Source organism: Danio rerio, chromosome 14, assembly GCF_049306965.1.
Source record: "Danio rerio strain Tuebingen ecotype United States chromosome 14, GRCz12tu, whole genome shotgun sequence".
Taxonomy (NCBI): Eukaryota; Metazoa; Chordata; class Actinopteri; order Cypriniformes; family Danionidae; genus Danio; species Danio rerio.
Genome location: NC_133189.1, coordinates 51232501 through 51246569, shown reverse-complemented (window position 1 = coordinate 51246569; position 14069 = coordinate 51232501). Strand labels below are relative to the sequence as shown.

The window sequence follows — 14069 nt, the reverse complement described above, 5'->3', positions numbered from 1 at the left end:
TAGATTGAAATGACCTATATACAAAACCCCACAAAATGTTTCAAAATTTTAGCTGAAATTTGTGCAAAAAACTATACCCATCCCCATCCCCAAAACTATAATGTATTACAAACTAATAATCCTACTTAAAGCACTATAGCATGATAGTAGGCCTATATTAAATTAGTATATTAAATCAAAATGATTAAATATTATTTTAATTGTCTCAATGAGTTTTTTTGAGTTCCATCTTGACGAATATTTTGTCAAACGGCCTATCAAATTAAAGAAGGCGGGGCTTTACAAACTAAAACAACGAGTGATGTGACCGTTCATTTGTTAATGGACGGAGTGCGAGATAAGTCCATTTAAAAAGTCAGCTGGCAAATGTAAAAGTAAATGTAAAACTATCACTAGTAATATATAGTGACATTTTAGTTTTTGTAAAAATGCCATTTCTAATTGACAATTTAATATAAGTGAAAAATGTGAGACAAAAAAAAAACAGTCTGACGTTTTTCAGTTTCATGTTGTAAAGTACAAATAATTGTTAAAATGTGTAAAATCAGTCTATTTAGTTTTATTTATTTTCCTTAGTCATTGACAGTGAATCATTGTAGTCAAAGGGTGTTTTGAGTGATACCAAAGATATATGTGTATACCTCTGGCTCTGGATGGCCACAGTCCTCCACTGCAGCATGGTCCTGAATTAATTTCAAAGAAGCGCTATCCTGTACTAAATTTGCGGCTCTATTGACACATTTATTCCAACAGACAATAACAGGGCAGGCGACATCTAATGTAAATATCTATGTTTTGGTGATACCAAAAACTGTAGAAGACACAAGACATGTCACTCCTATACTTTTGAATTGGGAAACTGTAATTGTCAATTTGGCGAATGTAGCCCCGCCTTCTAGAACATGAGCCAATCAGCGATCACTATATGATGAATAAAGCCCGCCTTCTAATACAGGAGCCAATCAGGAATCTTCATAAAACGACAATTCTTCTAGGGACTGGGACCTGACTTGAAATTCTGCAGATTTTGTGTGATACGAACATTTAGAAATTAAACTAAATAGACTGTTTAATTTTATTGCTTATTCATAAAATACAAAGTAATGGTAAGCTTGGCAATTAGTTTTGGAAAATTTGATCTCCCCCATTGAAACAGATTGCCCGAGAGGCGTTTCAAAGATGGCCTCCGAGTGAAATGACCCTAAAGGGACTTTGGTGATATCATTTAGGAGGTTACTCATCATTCACTTGTCACAAACCTGTTTGAATATCTTATGTTGAACACCAAAGTTATTTAGAAACATTCTTTAATACAGTAACCACTGACTAACACAGTATTTGTTTTCCTACAATGCAAGTCAACGGTAACAGGTTTTTGAAATTCTTTTAGGTTCAACATAAAAAGGAAACCCATAAAGGTTTGAAACCACTTGAGGGGCGAGTACATTTTGGGTATACCATCTCTTAAATAAGCCAGTTATCAAAGTCTTCAACATTAACTTAGTGTGTTAAAGATGATTTCATGAAGTAATCTGTGTGTCCAGCAGGCGGAGCAGCGCGCGTGAACTCCTTCAGGAGACTGTTAACGAACGCACAGGAGGAGGACGTGCACGCGCAGAGAGAGTCTGGAGTCAACGACACACACCTCACTGGCTCTTCAGTCGTGTGTTTTTTTCTTATAGCGGAGCATCAGACTGACTGACCGGCGGACAGACACCGAGCCCCGCCGTGAACCTGCAGGAGAAGCCGCTCTCCTGGGGGAGCATGATCATCATGACTCGCTCGCCGGACAGCAGGACTTGAGACCTGCGGTTTGTCAGTGATTGTGTCTTACTGAACACCCAGAATTTCCTCCACTTCCATCATCTGGATTTGCTTCAACACTAGAACTAATCATGCTTTGGAAAACGGCACTGATTTTTCTGTGCTGGGGCTTGACGTCCGGGGAGCTACAGAACGGGCTGTCCGCCACTCCTGCTGCTCCAGCGCGGAGAACTTTGGATTTCGGCTTCGTCCCCTCCGGAGTTTACGATACTGTTGCCTATTATGAGCCTGGAGCCATTGGGATTTTATTTAACATGATGCACGCTTTCCTCTTTGTGGTTCAGCCCAACCCGTTTCCTGAAGGTGAGGCAACTTCTCAAATCTGATTTTCTGTTCCTCAGTTCTTAATTTCACTCAGATTATGTGTTTATACACCAGTGCATGCATTCGCCATATCACGAGCAGGTAGATGTTCCAGGTGTGTAAAGTGAGGGGTTCAGTGTGTCTGGTCTTGTCCTATTCTCTCCACCCTCAGTGTTTTTATTATTTGGTAAATCTTGATATTAATATTCAAGTTTATTCTGTTCTGTAGCCAATCAATAATATTGCTACAGAACTAATTTAAATTATAGTATATATATATATATATATATATATATATATATATATATATATATATATATATATATATATATATATATAATTTTTTGTTGCTATTTGGGGAATAATATTATTAAATTAAGATTTTGTTATTTTTTATATTCTTTTGATTGTTTTTGCCAAACTTAAAGTCTTTTATAAAAAATAAAAAAAATAAATAAAATATAATAGGTAATACTGTGAGAATTATACTTCGAGATGCACCAATATGGATTTTTTATTTTTTGTATTTTTTTTTATGCCCGATAACCGATTGTTCTTTAGATTTTGAGGCCAATTACTGATATATCGGCCGATAAATGATAATTTTAGGGATGTCCCGATCAGGTTTTTTTTCCCTCAAGTCAGAGTCCGAGTCATTTGATTTAGAGTATCTGCCGATACTAAAATCCGATCCGATACTTCTATATAATACTTTAAAAAAAATAAAGAAGAGCGAAGAAACATATCCAGAATGTTCCTTATGTTTTTATTTAATTCACCTTATTTAAACATTCAACAACTCTGTTAACAAACAGAGCACTTCTGTGGGGTAGTTTGAAACAATCACCTAACAACATCAGTTCTTCACTTTTGCACTTTAGAGCAACAGTAAATATAAAAAAATCTAATATAAAAACAAATAGCACCTCAACTTAAAATACCTAGCAGGCAATCCCAAGTTTACATATCTCACCGTTTGCAGTGGCAATGTTGTCGTAATCACCTTTTATAATACCTTCATTTGTAATACTCGCACTTTCTGCTTCAAGCTGCTTCCGTCTTCTACTTTGCTGGCATTTAACCAATTAAAGCTGCGGTCACACTAGAGTTTGTGTGTGCGAAATTCTGTCATACGGCACTGCGAAAAGAGGCGGGATTAAACAAGATTATTAGACATTTAAAAAAGCAAGCTAGTGGCAAGCTAGTGGTCCATTTAATTTTCTGTTCAGAAAGCTCCTGTTTTGATCCTCGAATGGTCCCACGCACTCAAGTGATGCGATTTCGCAGGTCAGATTTCACCAAGCTTGAACTTTGCACTTCAGCGACCTGCAAAACTTGATGCAAGACCCTGCGTTTCCGTTCTGACGCATTCGCGTGCATATGAATGGAAGTCTATGGAAGGAAAAGCCCAGTGTGACCGCAGCTTGAGTCTGAAACCATGTGATCAGGCCCGATTTCCGATCACGTAATCGGATCTGGACATCCCGATTCCCTAAAAAAATATTATAAAAGTTTTAAATTTTTGTACAGTGATCTTAGAACAACCTAATTTCAACGTTGCTATATTCATGATTTCACATACATCGTCATGCCAAAAACAAATAATTTTCTTTTCTTCATAGCAAATTAGCTAGCAACTTGACTGTTGCATAAAAATAATAGGTAAAATGACTGCATTTAATTAACAAAAAAGTTCAGAAGTATATTTTAATTGAAATGAAGACGAAAATGAAAGAACTAAGAACTGAAACCAGCTCAGATGTTCTGGAATAAAAAGTGTTACAGTAAAATTGTTAGTCATTAACACTTTTATTACTGCACTCCCGCATGATTCTCTCGTACTTACAATGCTTACAAGGCATGCAGTTCTGTACAATTATATAATTTATAGGCTTAAAGATATCAGCCTAATATTGATATCGGACCGATAACGATAACATTAAAAATAGCATTTTTTGGCTGATATCGATATAGCCACCGATATTTTGTGCATCCCTAATTATATTTGCTCTGTTGCACAACACTTAGAAATATTTAGAAATAATTAATTTCACATGAGAGCTAATAGTTTTGCCTTCAGCAGCATATGGGATTAAGATAAAAGGATTTTTCTAGCTTCAGTACAATATAAATTTAAAACATTTCTGCATTTTGTCATGAATCAGAATGTTTTATTATTTCAAAAATATTATATCTGTCATAATTTGTCTGTCATACATTTTTGCATAGTTTACACCCATGTCATTCAGCCGATTCAAATGTTTCCACTCCATTGAATGGCCGTTATAAGCTGAAAGATGTGGGCCAGTAGGGGCCTTCTGTGCCTACTAGTAGGCTCAGAAAGCTGTTACCATCCATCCACATGGTTAATCAGCTATATTACATATGGCTGGGGCCTGAAGTTAATGATCATTTTTTATATTATTTATTAAATTTCCCATTAATTGTATTTTATTAACGTCTACCCCTACCCCAATCCTAAACCCAACCGTCACAGTACTGTAAAAACAGATCTGGGTCTTGAGTCTTCTCTATTAGTATAGCTGATTAATCATGTGGATGGATGATAACAGCCTTCTGAGCCTACTAGTAGGCACAGAAGGCCCCTATTGGCGCATATCTATCAGCTGACAACCACTGATAACGCCCATTCAATCGAGTGATAACATTCAAATAGGGTGTGTCATTCAGTGTAACAATAATACACAACAAAATCAAGAAGGAAAGTTATTTAAAGATGTATTGAAAGACTATAGTTCAGGATTGCAAGGGATTACAGTTCAGCCCACAAATACATTATAATGACTTGTAAATTGTCATTATGATAGATTTAGTAATGTAACGTTACTTCAGCCCCACACTTTTCTTGAAATGGAGCTCAATTAATCTCAATATTCTCTCATATTTCTATTCCTTAATTAATAATTTTACTCACATTATGTGTTTCTTGGTGCCTGTATATATTAAACATATCATGAGATGTTCCATTTGTGCAAGCTAAGGGGTTCAGTTGGTCTGGTCTTGTTCTTCACTCACAGTGTTGTCATTACTTGGTCAGTCTGGAGATTAAGAGTGTGACCCTGTGAGTCACTGTCCTAATGAGCTAAAACGCTTATCTTGAGGGCCATATGTTGCTGTGCTTTTATTTTCCAGCCTGCCACAGGTGGATCTACACGGTTCCTGGAGGAACACCTAACATTTAAGAGATCTTAGGGAACTTTACTTAAGAGTTGCATAAGGTGTTTGTTTGGTGGACATCAGGGTTGGGAATAGCTACCGATAACACCTGTCAATCTTCTCACCTTGTTTATTATGCTTGTTTTAATGCGTTTTCTGCAGCTTCTCGTCTGGTAGTGATGAGGATCTGCCTCTAGCTGTAGGTCTAAATCATCAGCGCATCCGTCTTCTGAGCGCATAAAGCACTGATGGCGATTTGTTTTCATTTCTCCCCTTTTCCTTTTTTTCTGCTTCATTCCCAAATAAAAATAGCCACAGCTGTAGCCTTTCGGCGAATTAATTGGAATGATAAAAGCTCTCTGACAGGCCTTCAGTATGATAATTCAGCCCACTTCGTTTGATTTGCAGAGAGGCGACAGCAGTACGCCTGCAACAGACTCGATGTTACTCTGATTCTGCTTGATTTGGTCTCGGTGAATACATATGTTTCCCAGTCTTTGATATAGGGTTATGATGGCATTTTTTTTTTTGTTGCGATAGATAGATAGATAGATAGATAGATAGATAAATAATTAAATAAATAAATAAATAAATAAATAAATAAATAACTAAATAAGCAAGCAAGCCCCTTTCACACATAGAGACCTTTCCGGAAAGAACAGGTCCTTTTTGAAAATACCGGTAAATTCGTTCTGGCTATTTTCCGGAAAGAGAACTTGTAACATTACCGGCAATTTGCCGGAATGCTGCGCTGTGTGAATGCAGAAGGAAGATTACCGTAATAAGCGCGTGCACGTCTAGAACATGCTGACTTGAGACGTCTGCTTTAGCCAATCACAACAGTCAGACGCATTTACGTCCGCGCGATTTGTGAGAATAAAAACCTTTGAATATTTTTCCAGACACATTTAGCTGCTAGAAGTTAGTCAGATCACGTTTATATGTTCTTCTTAATGCCAACTGTGTAAATAATCATCGATGAGATGCTTATGTTTGTTTACCTTCAAGCTTCAGCCTGTGAGCGCCTGCACACGCACATATTATGAACATCTCGACATGCGAAAGTGATCCTGCGAAAGTTGTTCACAATATTGATCATCCACAGAGTTTGTAATTTAGTCAAATGTTTACAAATACAAGCGCAGCCGTTTAAAGCTCATTTGTGGTGAATGATGTCAGAATTTACCGGTATTTTGGAATGGATGTGTGAATGCTCTTTTCCGGAAAATTTCCGTAACGTCCTCGCCTGTGTGAACAGCGCTTTTTTGAATATACCGGTAAAGTCGTTCCGGAAATTTTCCAGATATTTACCGGTATCACTGTGTGAAAGGGGCTATTGACTGATTGATTGACTGATTGATTGATTGATTGACTGATTGCTTGACTGATTGACTGAACTTTATTGTCACTGGATATGTACAAGGCAATGAAATCCAGTTTAACCAGGTGCAATAGCAGCAAGTGCAGGATACAAGTAAAAGTTGCAATTATAGAAAACTATGGGTACTATTTACAGATGGGTGTATTAGGGCTGCTCGATTATGGGAAAAATCAGAATCACGATTATTTTGATCATAATTGTAATCACGATAATTCAAAACGATTATCAGTTGAAGTCAAAATTATTCCTCCTCCTGTGAATTTATTTTTATATATAAATATTTCCCAAATGATGTTTAAAAGGGTTTTTTTTTTTTTAAGTATTTCCTATAATATTTTCTCTTCTGGAGAAAGGCTTATTTGTTTTATTTCAGCTAGAATAAAAGCAGGTTTGAATATTTTGAAACCTATTTTAATAGTTCGATATTATTAGCCCCTATAAGCAATATAGATGTTTGATTGTCAGCAGAAGAAACTGTTGTTATACAATGACTTGTCTATTTACCCTAATTAAGCCTTGTTGAAAAAAAGCCATTGAATGTGACTTTAAGCTGAATACTAGTATCTTGAAAAATGTCTAGTAAAATATAATGTGCTGTCGTCATAGCAAAAATAAAATAAATCAGTTATTAGAAATTAGTTTTCAAATCTGTTATGTTTAAACTGTGCTTTAAGCATCTTCACTGTATTTTTGATTTAATTATTGATTAATAATGAAAACAGTCGGCAGCAGCAGGAATATTTCACGCTATCACGTTAAGAGTGCGGCTCTGATATGGTGCGATTGCCCAAACGAACCTCACCAAGAGGGAAAACGAACTCTAATGCGATTCAATTGAACCAAATAAGGCAGGTGTAAAAGCAGTCTTAATCAGTAAGTCAGTTTATTTATTATTTTGTAATGTACAGGTCTCACAGTTCTGACAGTTTTTGTTGCATATGTGCCTGAAATTTAATCTATGCAACTTCCCAAAATTTTTTGAAGAATTTGTGTGAGTGCATAAAAGTGTTGTCGTGTGTCCGGTTTTCACTGCAAAATGTTCATGCGCAGATTTAGAAGACATTTATGCAGAATGCATATTTGCACCTGAAACGCGAAACACAGTGGAGTAAACAGTTAACAGTTGTCATGTCAACTTGCTGCAGTAAACAGACTTTTCAATGCTCTCCCCACCTTTAAGGCTCTTCTGATTGGCCCACTGCTCTAAAACTGAAAATTGATTTCAGCAATTTTATCGAATAATATGCAAATGTTTAGATGACTTGTGTACAGCAAATTGTACAATAAATGAGACCTGTAGCTTTGTTCATCAAACAAGTGCTTCTAATTAGATTTGCATTATACTGTATATAAGGTAAGAAGTGATTTTAATATAGGAAGTTTTTAACTTCTTCATGCAGATTTTTTTTTTTACAAAATTCTGCACAGAAATGGCAAAAAAAAGCCTTTGTTTTCAACGTGAGTTTATTTAGCTTAACATTAGTTTATTAACATTAGTAAAATTAACAAATTGAAAATATTGGAGCCTTATTGTAGTGCTAATGTACAAAAGCCCTATAAATAGACAAATGAATCCTTATTTTAGCATGTAGTAGGCCTGATTAACATGTGAAAATGTTCATGATTGAACTATTAAGCTAATTAACCAATTACACCCTCCTGCATTTGTGCTGTTATGAACACCACTGCTAATCTAAAAATGTAAATAATTATTCATTGTATTTTGAAGTGTCTCGATATTGTGATTATTACAGTAAATTGAATGATACCATCTTGGCATACAGTATGTCTACTTGGGTTCATTTCTTGGTGTGTATTTTAAGGGTGTTTGCCATGAACTGCTTAGAAGCCCGGTGTCAATCTTACACCACTAGACAGACATGCTCAAATCCTTTGATCCTTAAATCTGAATGGACTTTGACAAGTGAAAGTAAGGACACTCGTGTGTGTGTGTGTGTGTGTGTGTGTGTGTGTGTGTGTGTGATAGTAATTCTCTGTTGTCTCCAAAGGAAAAAGCATCTTTAGATTGACAGAATTACTCTTAAGTTTAAAGCCCGCTGGAGGATGATGCCTCAGTAATGGCTTATTAATTGGTCGGTGTGAAGGTCTCCAGTTTCTCCGAGTTATATTGGCAGGAATATATTAGTGAGCAGCACTTAGGATCTCTTTGTTCTCGAACATTGACCTGGCTGTCCCGACCACCGCCTTTGGTCTCTCTCTGTATACCCCAAGACTCAAATTGGAGCTCACTTTTCTCCTCAAATGAAGTTTTTGTGCATTAATGGCTTATGAAACCACCTGTTTCATCAGCGTTTAGTTCTTTTTTTTCAATTACGATTAAGTATTGTGTTATAGGCTATAACCTTCAATTAACCAAATTCACAGTTTATTCCAAATAATTCCTGTTAATTCCCATATATTCCCTTTAATGCCTATGGAAAGTTTCCTGCCTTAAAAATTCCTAAAAAAAACAAAATATCATATTAGCCCCTTTCACACATACAGACCTTTTAGGAAAATTACCGGCAAATTTCAGGAAAGGTCTGAATATGTGAACAGGCTCTTTTTGAAAATACAGATAAATTCGTTCCGGCTATTTTCTGGAAAGAGAAGTTGTAACATTACCAGTAATTTGCCTGAATGTTGCACTGTGTGAAAGCAGATAGATTGCCGGAATGAGCGCGTTTGCGTCTAGAACGTGCTGATGTGAGATGTCTACTTTAGCCAATCAGAACATTCAGACGCATTCACATCCGCGCTGTTTATGAAGAAATAAGCCTTTGAATATTTTTTCCTGACAAATTTAGCTGCTAGATGTTAGTCAGATAACGTTTCTGTTTTCTTACTTAATGCCAACTGGGTAAATAATTATCAATAAGATGCTTATGATAAGCCGTTGTTTGTTTACCTTCAAGCTCTGCTTCCTTCAGTTGCTTGATGCGTCACATGTGCACGTAAAAGCAGCCGATGAGCGCCAGCAAACACACATATTATGTAAATCTTGACAATACTTACTTACCCATCCACAGAGTTTGTAATGTGGTCAAATGTTTACAAATACAAATGCAGCAGTTTATAGGTCATTTCTGGTTAATGATGTCAGAATTTACTGGTATTTTGGATTGGATGTGTGAATGGTCTTTTCCGGAAAATTTCCGTAATGTCCTCGCCTGTGTAAACAGCACTTTTTGAATCTACCGTTGATGGTGAAGTCGTTTTCCGGATATTTACTGGTGTCACCGGGCTAATGTCAGACTTAAAGGGGAATTCCCTTATTGAATTATTCATTCATTCATTTTCTTTTCAGCTTGGTCCCTTTATTAATCTGGGGATGCCACAGCAGAATGAACCGCCAACTTATCCAGCATATGTTTTATGCAGATGATGCTCTTCCGGCTGCAACCCCTCACTGGGAAACATCCACACACACTCACACACCTACACTACCACGTCTTTGGACTTGTGGGGGGAAACCGGAGCACCTGGAGGAAACCCACGCAAACACAGGGAGAACATTCAAACTCCACACAGAAATGCCAACTGATCCAGCCTGGGCTTGAACCAGTGACCTTCTTGCTGTAAGGCAACAGTGCTACCCACTTTGCTACCGTGACGCCTCTCATTGAATTAATGAAGCCATATTTACATTACATTACATTTTACACATTTTACAAAAACACCTTGATATCAAACACCAAAAAAAAGCATGATGAATGCAGTGTGTAAGTATAATCACTTTAAATGATAATGTGAATGGCAAATTATTTAACAGAGCCTGAAACTGATAATCCAGGTGATGAAGCAGCTCAGTCTGTCTGAGCAGATAGATGCAGTGGAGGCAGTTGCCAGGGCAACATAACTGTATTCTAGTGAGTTAGTTTGAGTTTCTCCCATTGGCCTACATATGTCTGAATGCTGTAGTGTTATACGAGGTGTGAATAGCTAATGCTTTCTGAGAGAACTGCAGTACATTATTGTATTCGATCAGATCCTTGTTTAAATTAAGTACAACAAACAATATATATTTTTAAAAAATCATCTTATACCAGAGTTATGATAAACAAAAACAAACGTTTTATTATTTTTAAATTTATATTATAATTTAATTTGTTTTGTTTTGTTAAGTTTAGTTACCATTTTTAAAATAAATAACAACATTTTGTATTTGTTTCTTTTATTAAATTTTATTTATTATTTTTTATTTGTTTTTTGTTTTGTTTACTTACCAAAAATATTTATTTTAAATAGATTCATTTTATTTTTTGTTTATTTATTTTGTTTATTTTATTAACATTTATTTTTTGTTTAAAGTTTGCTAGTTTTATTTATTTTATTTTAGTTGGTTACTTACCAATTAAAATATATATTTTAAATAGATACATTTTATTTGTTATTTATTTTGTTTATTTTATTTATTATATTTTTTATAGATTTTTTCTTTGAAGTTTATTTTATTTTTTTTAGTTTGTTTACTTACCAAATAATATATTTTAATAAATTAATATTTTTAATTTATTTTGGTTATTAAACTTTTATTATATATTTTTTAATTTGCTAATTTTATTTATTTTATTTTAGTTTGCTTATTTAGCAAATAAACATTTTTAAATAGATTGAATGTATTTTTATGCATTTTATTTGTTATATTTTATATTAATTAGTTTATAATTTAAGTTTGCTAATTTTATTTAATTTATTTGAGTTTGTTCACTTACCAAATAATAGAATTTAATAAATTAATTTAATTTTTTTATTTAGTTTATTTTATCTATTATACTTATATTATTTTACTTAAAGTTTGCTAATTTATTTATTTTAGTTTGTTTACCAATTAAATCTATTTTAAATAGATAACTTTTTTATTTCAGTAATTTAATTTATTTTAATTTGTTTTTTATTATTATTATTTTATGTTTATTTATGCTTTTTATTTTAATTTGCCTACCAAATAAATATATTTGTTGAAAAGCTAAATTAAATAAAACCACACACACTATTTACTTAATAAATAACCCTGGTTTGTTCAGAGATTGTCATTACATGTTAAAACCTTTAATTTGGTACTTTTTGTTGAATTATGCATCCAGAGTTTTTAAAAACATAAGTCTGATGTCCGTGTATGCCTCACCGAAGGTTCAGATCCATGCCAGCAGGGTTGCTAAAGGATGAAGCACCAGTGTTCATCGCAGATGGCATCATGAATAGCGTAACTGTGTGCTGCCAGCTTGCTTTTCTCCCTTTTGCTCTTCTACATCTCCAGAGGCAGATACACAACAGTGAATCACAAGGCAAATCAAAAACCACACTTTTCCTCACTGTTGCTCTCTTTCCCTCATTTCTTACCCCGGTTTTCTCACCATGACTTTCTCACATATGACTTAAAGGGATAGTTTACCCAACAATGAAACTTCTTTTATCAGGTACTCACTCTCCACTTATTTGGAACTTATTTCAGTGTCATTTTTTACGCAGCGGATGCCATTCTGCAACCCATCACTGGGAAACATTTACACTCACTCATTCCCACACATACACTACGGATAATTTAGCTTACCCAGTTCACTTGTACCGCATGTCTTTGGACTTGTGGGGGAAACCGGAGCACCCAGAGGAAACTCACGTGAACGTAGGGAGAACATGCCAACTCCACACAGAAATGCCAACTGAACCAGCCTAGGCTCGAACCAGTGACCTTCTTGCTGTGAGGCGACAGCACCACCTACTGCGCCACCGCATCGCCATATATATATATATATATATATATATATATATATGTGTGTGTGTGTGTGTGTGTGTGTGTGTGTGTGTGTGTGTGTGTGTGTACACACTGCTACGACTTAAATATATCATGGCTATCAGCCAATCAGATTCGAGAACCAGACAGAATTGTTGTGTGTATGTGTATCTGTGTGTGTGTGTGTGTATATATATATATATATATATATATATATATATATATATATATATATATATATATATATATATATATATATATATATATATATATATATGTATGTATATATGTATGTATGTATTCATATGTATATGTGTATATATATGTATGTGAAAATATTTATAAATGATTTCACATTTATTTATAATTTGTATCATGTCCATATATATATATTTTATATCTAAATATATTTAAACACTTTCTCAAATATTGCCTGATCGTATCTAGATATGTATACTAAATATCAGAGGTGGGAGTAAGTCACACATGCGCAAGTCACGAGTCATAACCTTCAAGTCTCAAGCAAGTCAAGTCAATTTTTGTCAGACTCAAGTCAAGTCACTGCTTATTTCAAGTCAAGTTGTAGCTTAGTCTAACAAGTCACTTTCAAGTCAATCAAATTATATATATATATATATATATATATATATATATATATATATATATATATATATATATATATATTAAGGGTGGAGCCGAACCCGAATACGGTATTCGGAAAGGCACGAATAGCGTGTTTTTACGAATACTTATTTCGAACAAATACTTGAAAAATTATTTGTATTCGGGAGCAAGAAAAACACTATATCAAAAAGCAGCGTTTCCTCATGAGAACACAGTGCATGCCCGAGTGAGTGAGTGAGTGAGTGAGTGAGTGAGTGAGTGAGTGAGAGAGAGAGAGAGAGAGAGAGCGAGAGCGAGAGAGCGAGTGAGACGCTCAGTCGGAGGGCGGGGTGGAGGTGTCTGGCACAATCTTCTCCACAGATACAGACAGAGAAGGCTCGGCTGAGCGAAAAAAAATCTTATCTGCATCACTATTTTTGTTAAATAGATTTTTGTACCTTAATTGGGTTCCAGATGCAGTTTATAAACTTGTAGCGGAGTTTGATCGGGATCGGGAAGTTTGCAATCGGGTGCTCTCTGTTTACGCAACGTTAGCTCTGTTAGCGCGGTAATTTAGACAATAGACTGTTGACAGAGTAACATTAACGTTCGTTTATAAAGGTTAAAATGATGCTTGTGTTGTTGTGTCGAATAGTATGCACTTATGGGAGTTATATGGTACGTCTACATTACTGTCTTTTGCAGACAGCAAGATATATGCTATAGGCTAGTTAACCTTAGCATAGCTTCCCGTCACTTTTTATTAACTTGAAACTCCTCAAATACATTTGGGCACCCGAATAGAAAAAGAGTGAGACTGCTTCTGAGCCATTTCTTGGTCCTCCACCAGTCAAAAAAAAAAAAAACATGTTCTTTGTGGAAGAATTGTACAGTCAGTGGAGCTGCAGATAAAACAAACTGATACTGTAACGTTATAATGTGTGCAAAAGTGAAATCGGCAGAAATATTAAACATCTGTCAACATCTATGCATAATCATTCATTTCTTTTCGGCTAAGTTCCTTTATCAATCTGGAGTTGCCACAGT

At 35.1% G+C, this 14069-nt stretch overlaps 1 protein-coding gene across 27 annotated transcripts in view; it reads left to right on the top strand.

Annotated features, from left to right (window-relative positions):
• Window positions 1-1659: 1659 nt before the first annotated feature.
• Window positions 1660-14069, top strand: part of prom1a (prominin 1a) — a 162161-nt gene continuing 149751 nt past the window's right edge. For 26 of the 27 annotated variants that reach the window (XM_073921187.1, XM_073921184.1, XM_005157347.5 and 23 more), the window contains exon 1: window positions 1660-2127. In XM_073921187.1, the coding sequence (XP_073777288.1) occupies window positions 1896-2127 (232 nt within the window). In that variant the 5' untranslated portion in view covers window positions 1660-1895. The remainder of the gene's footprint in view (window positions 2128-14069) is intronic. The other variant, NM_001115143.2, reaches the window with a different exon arrangement.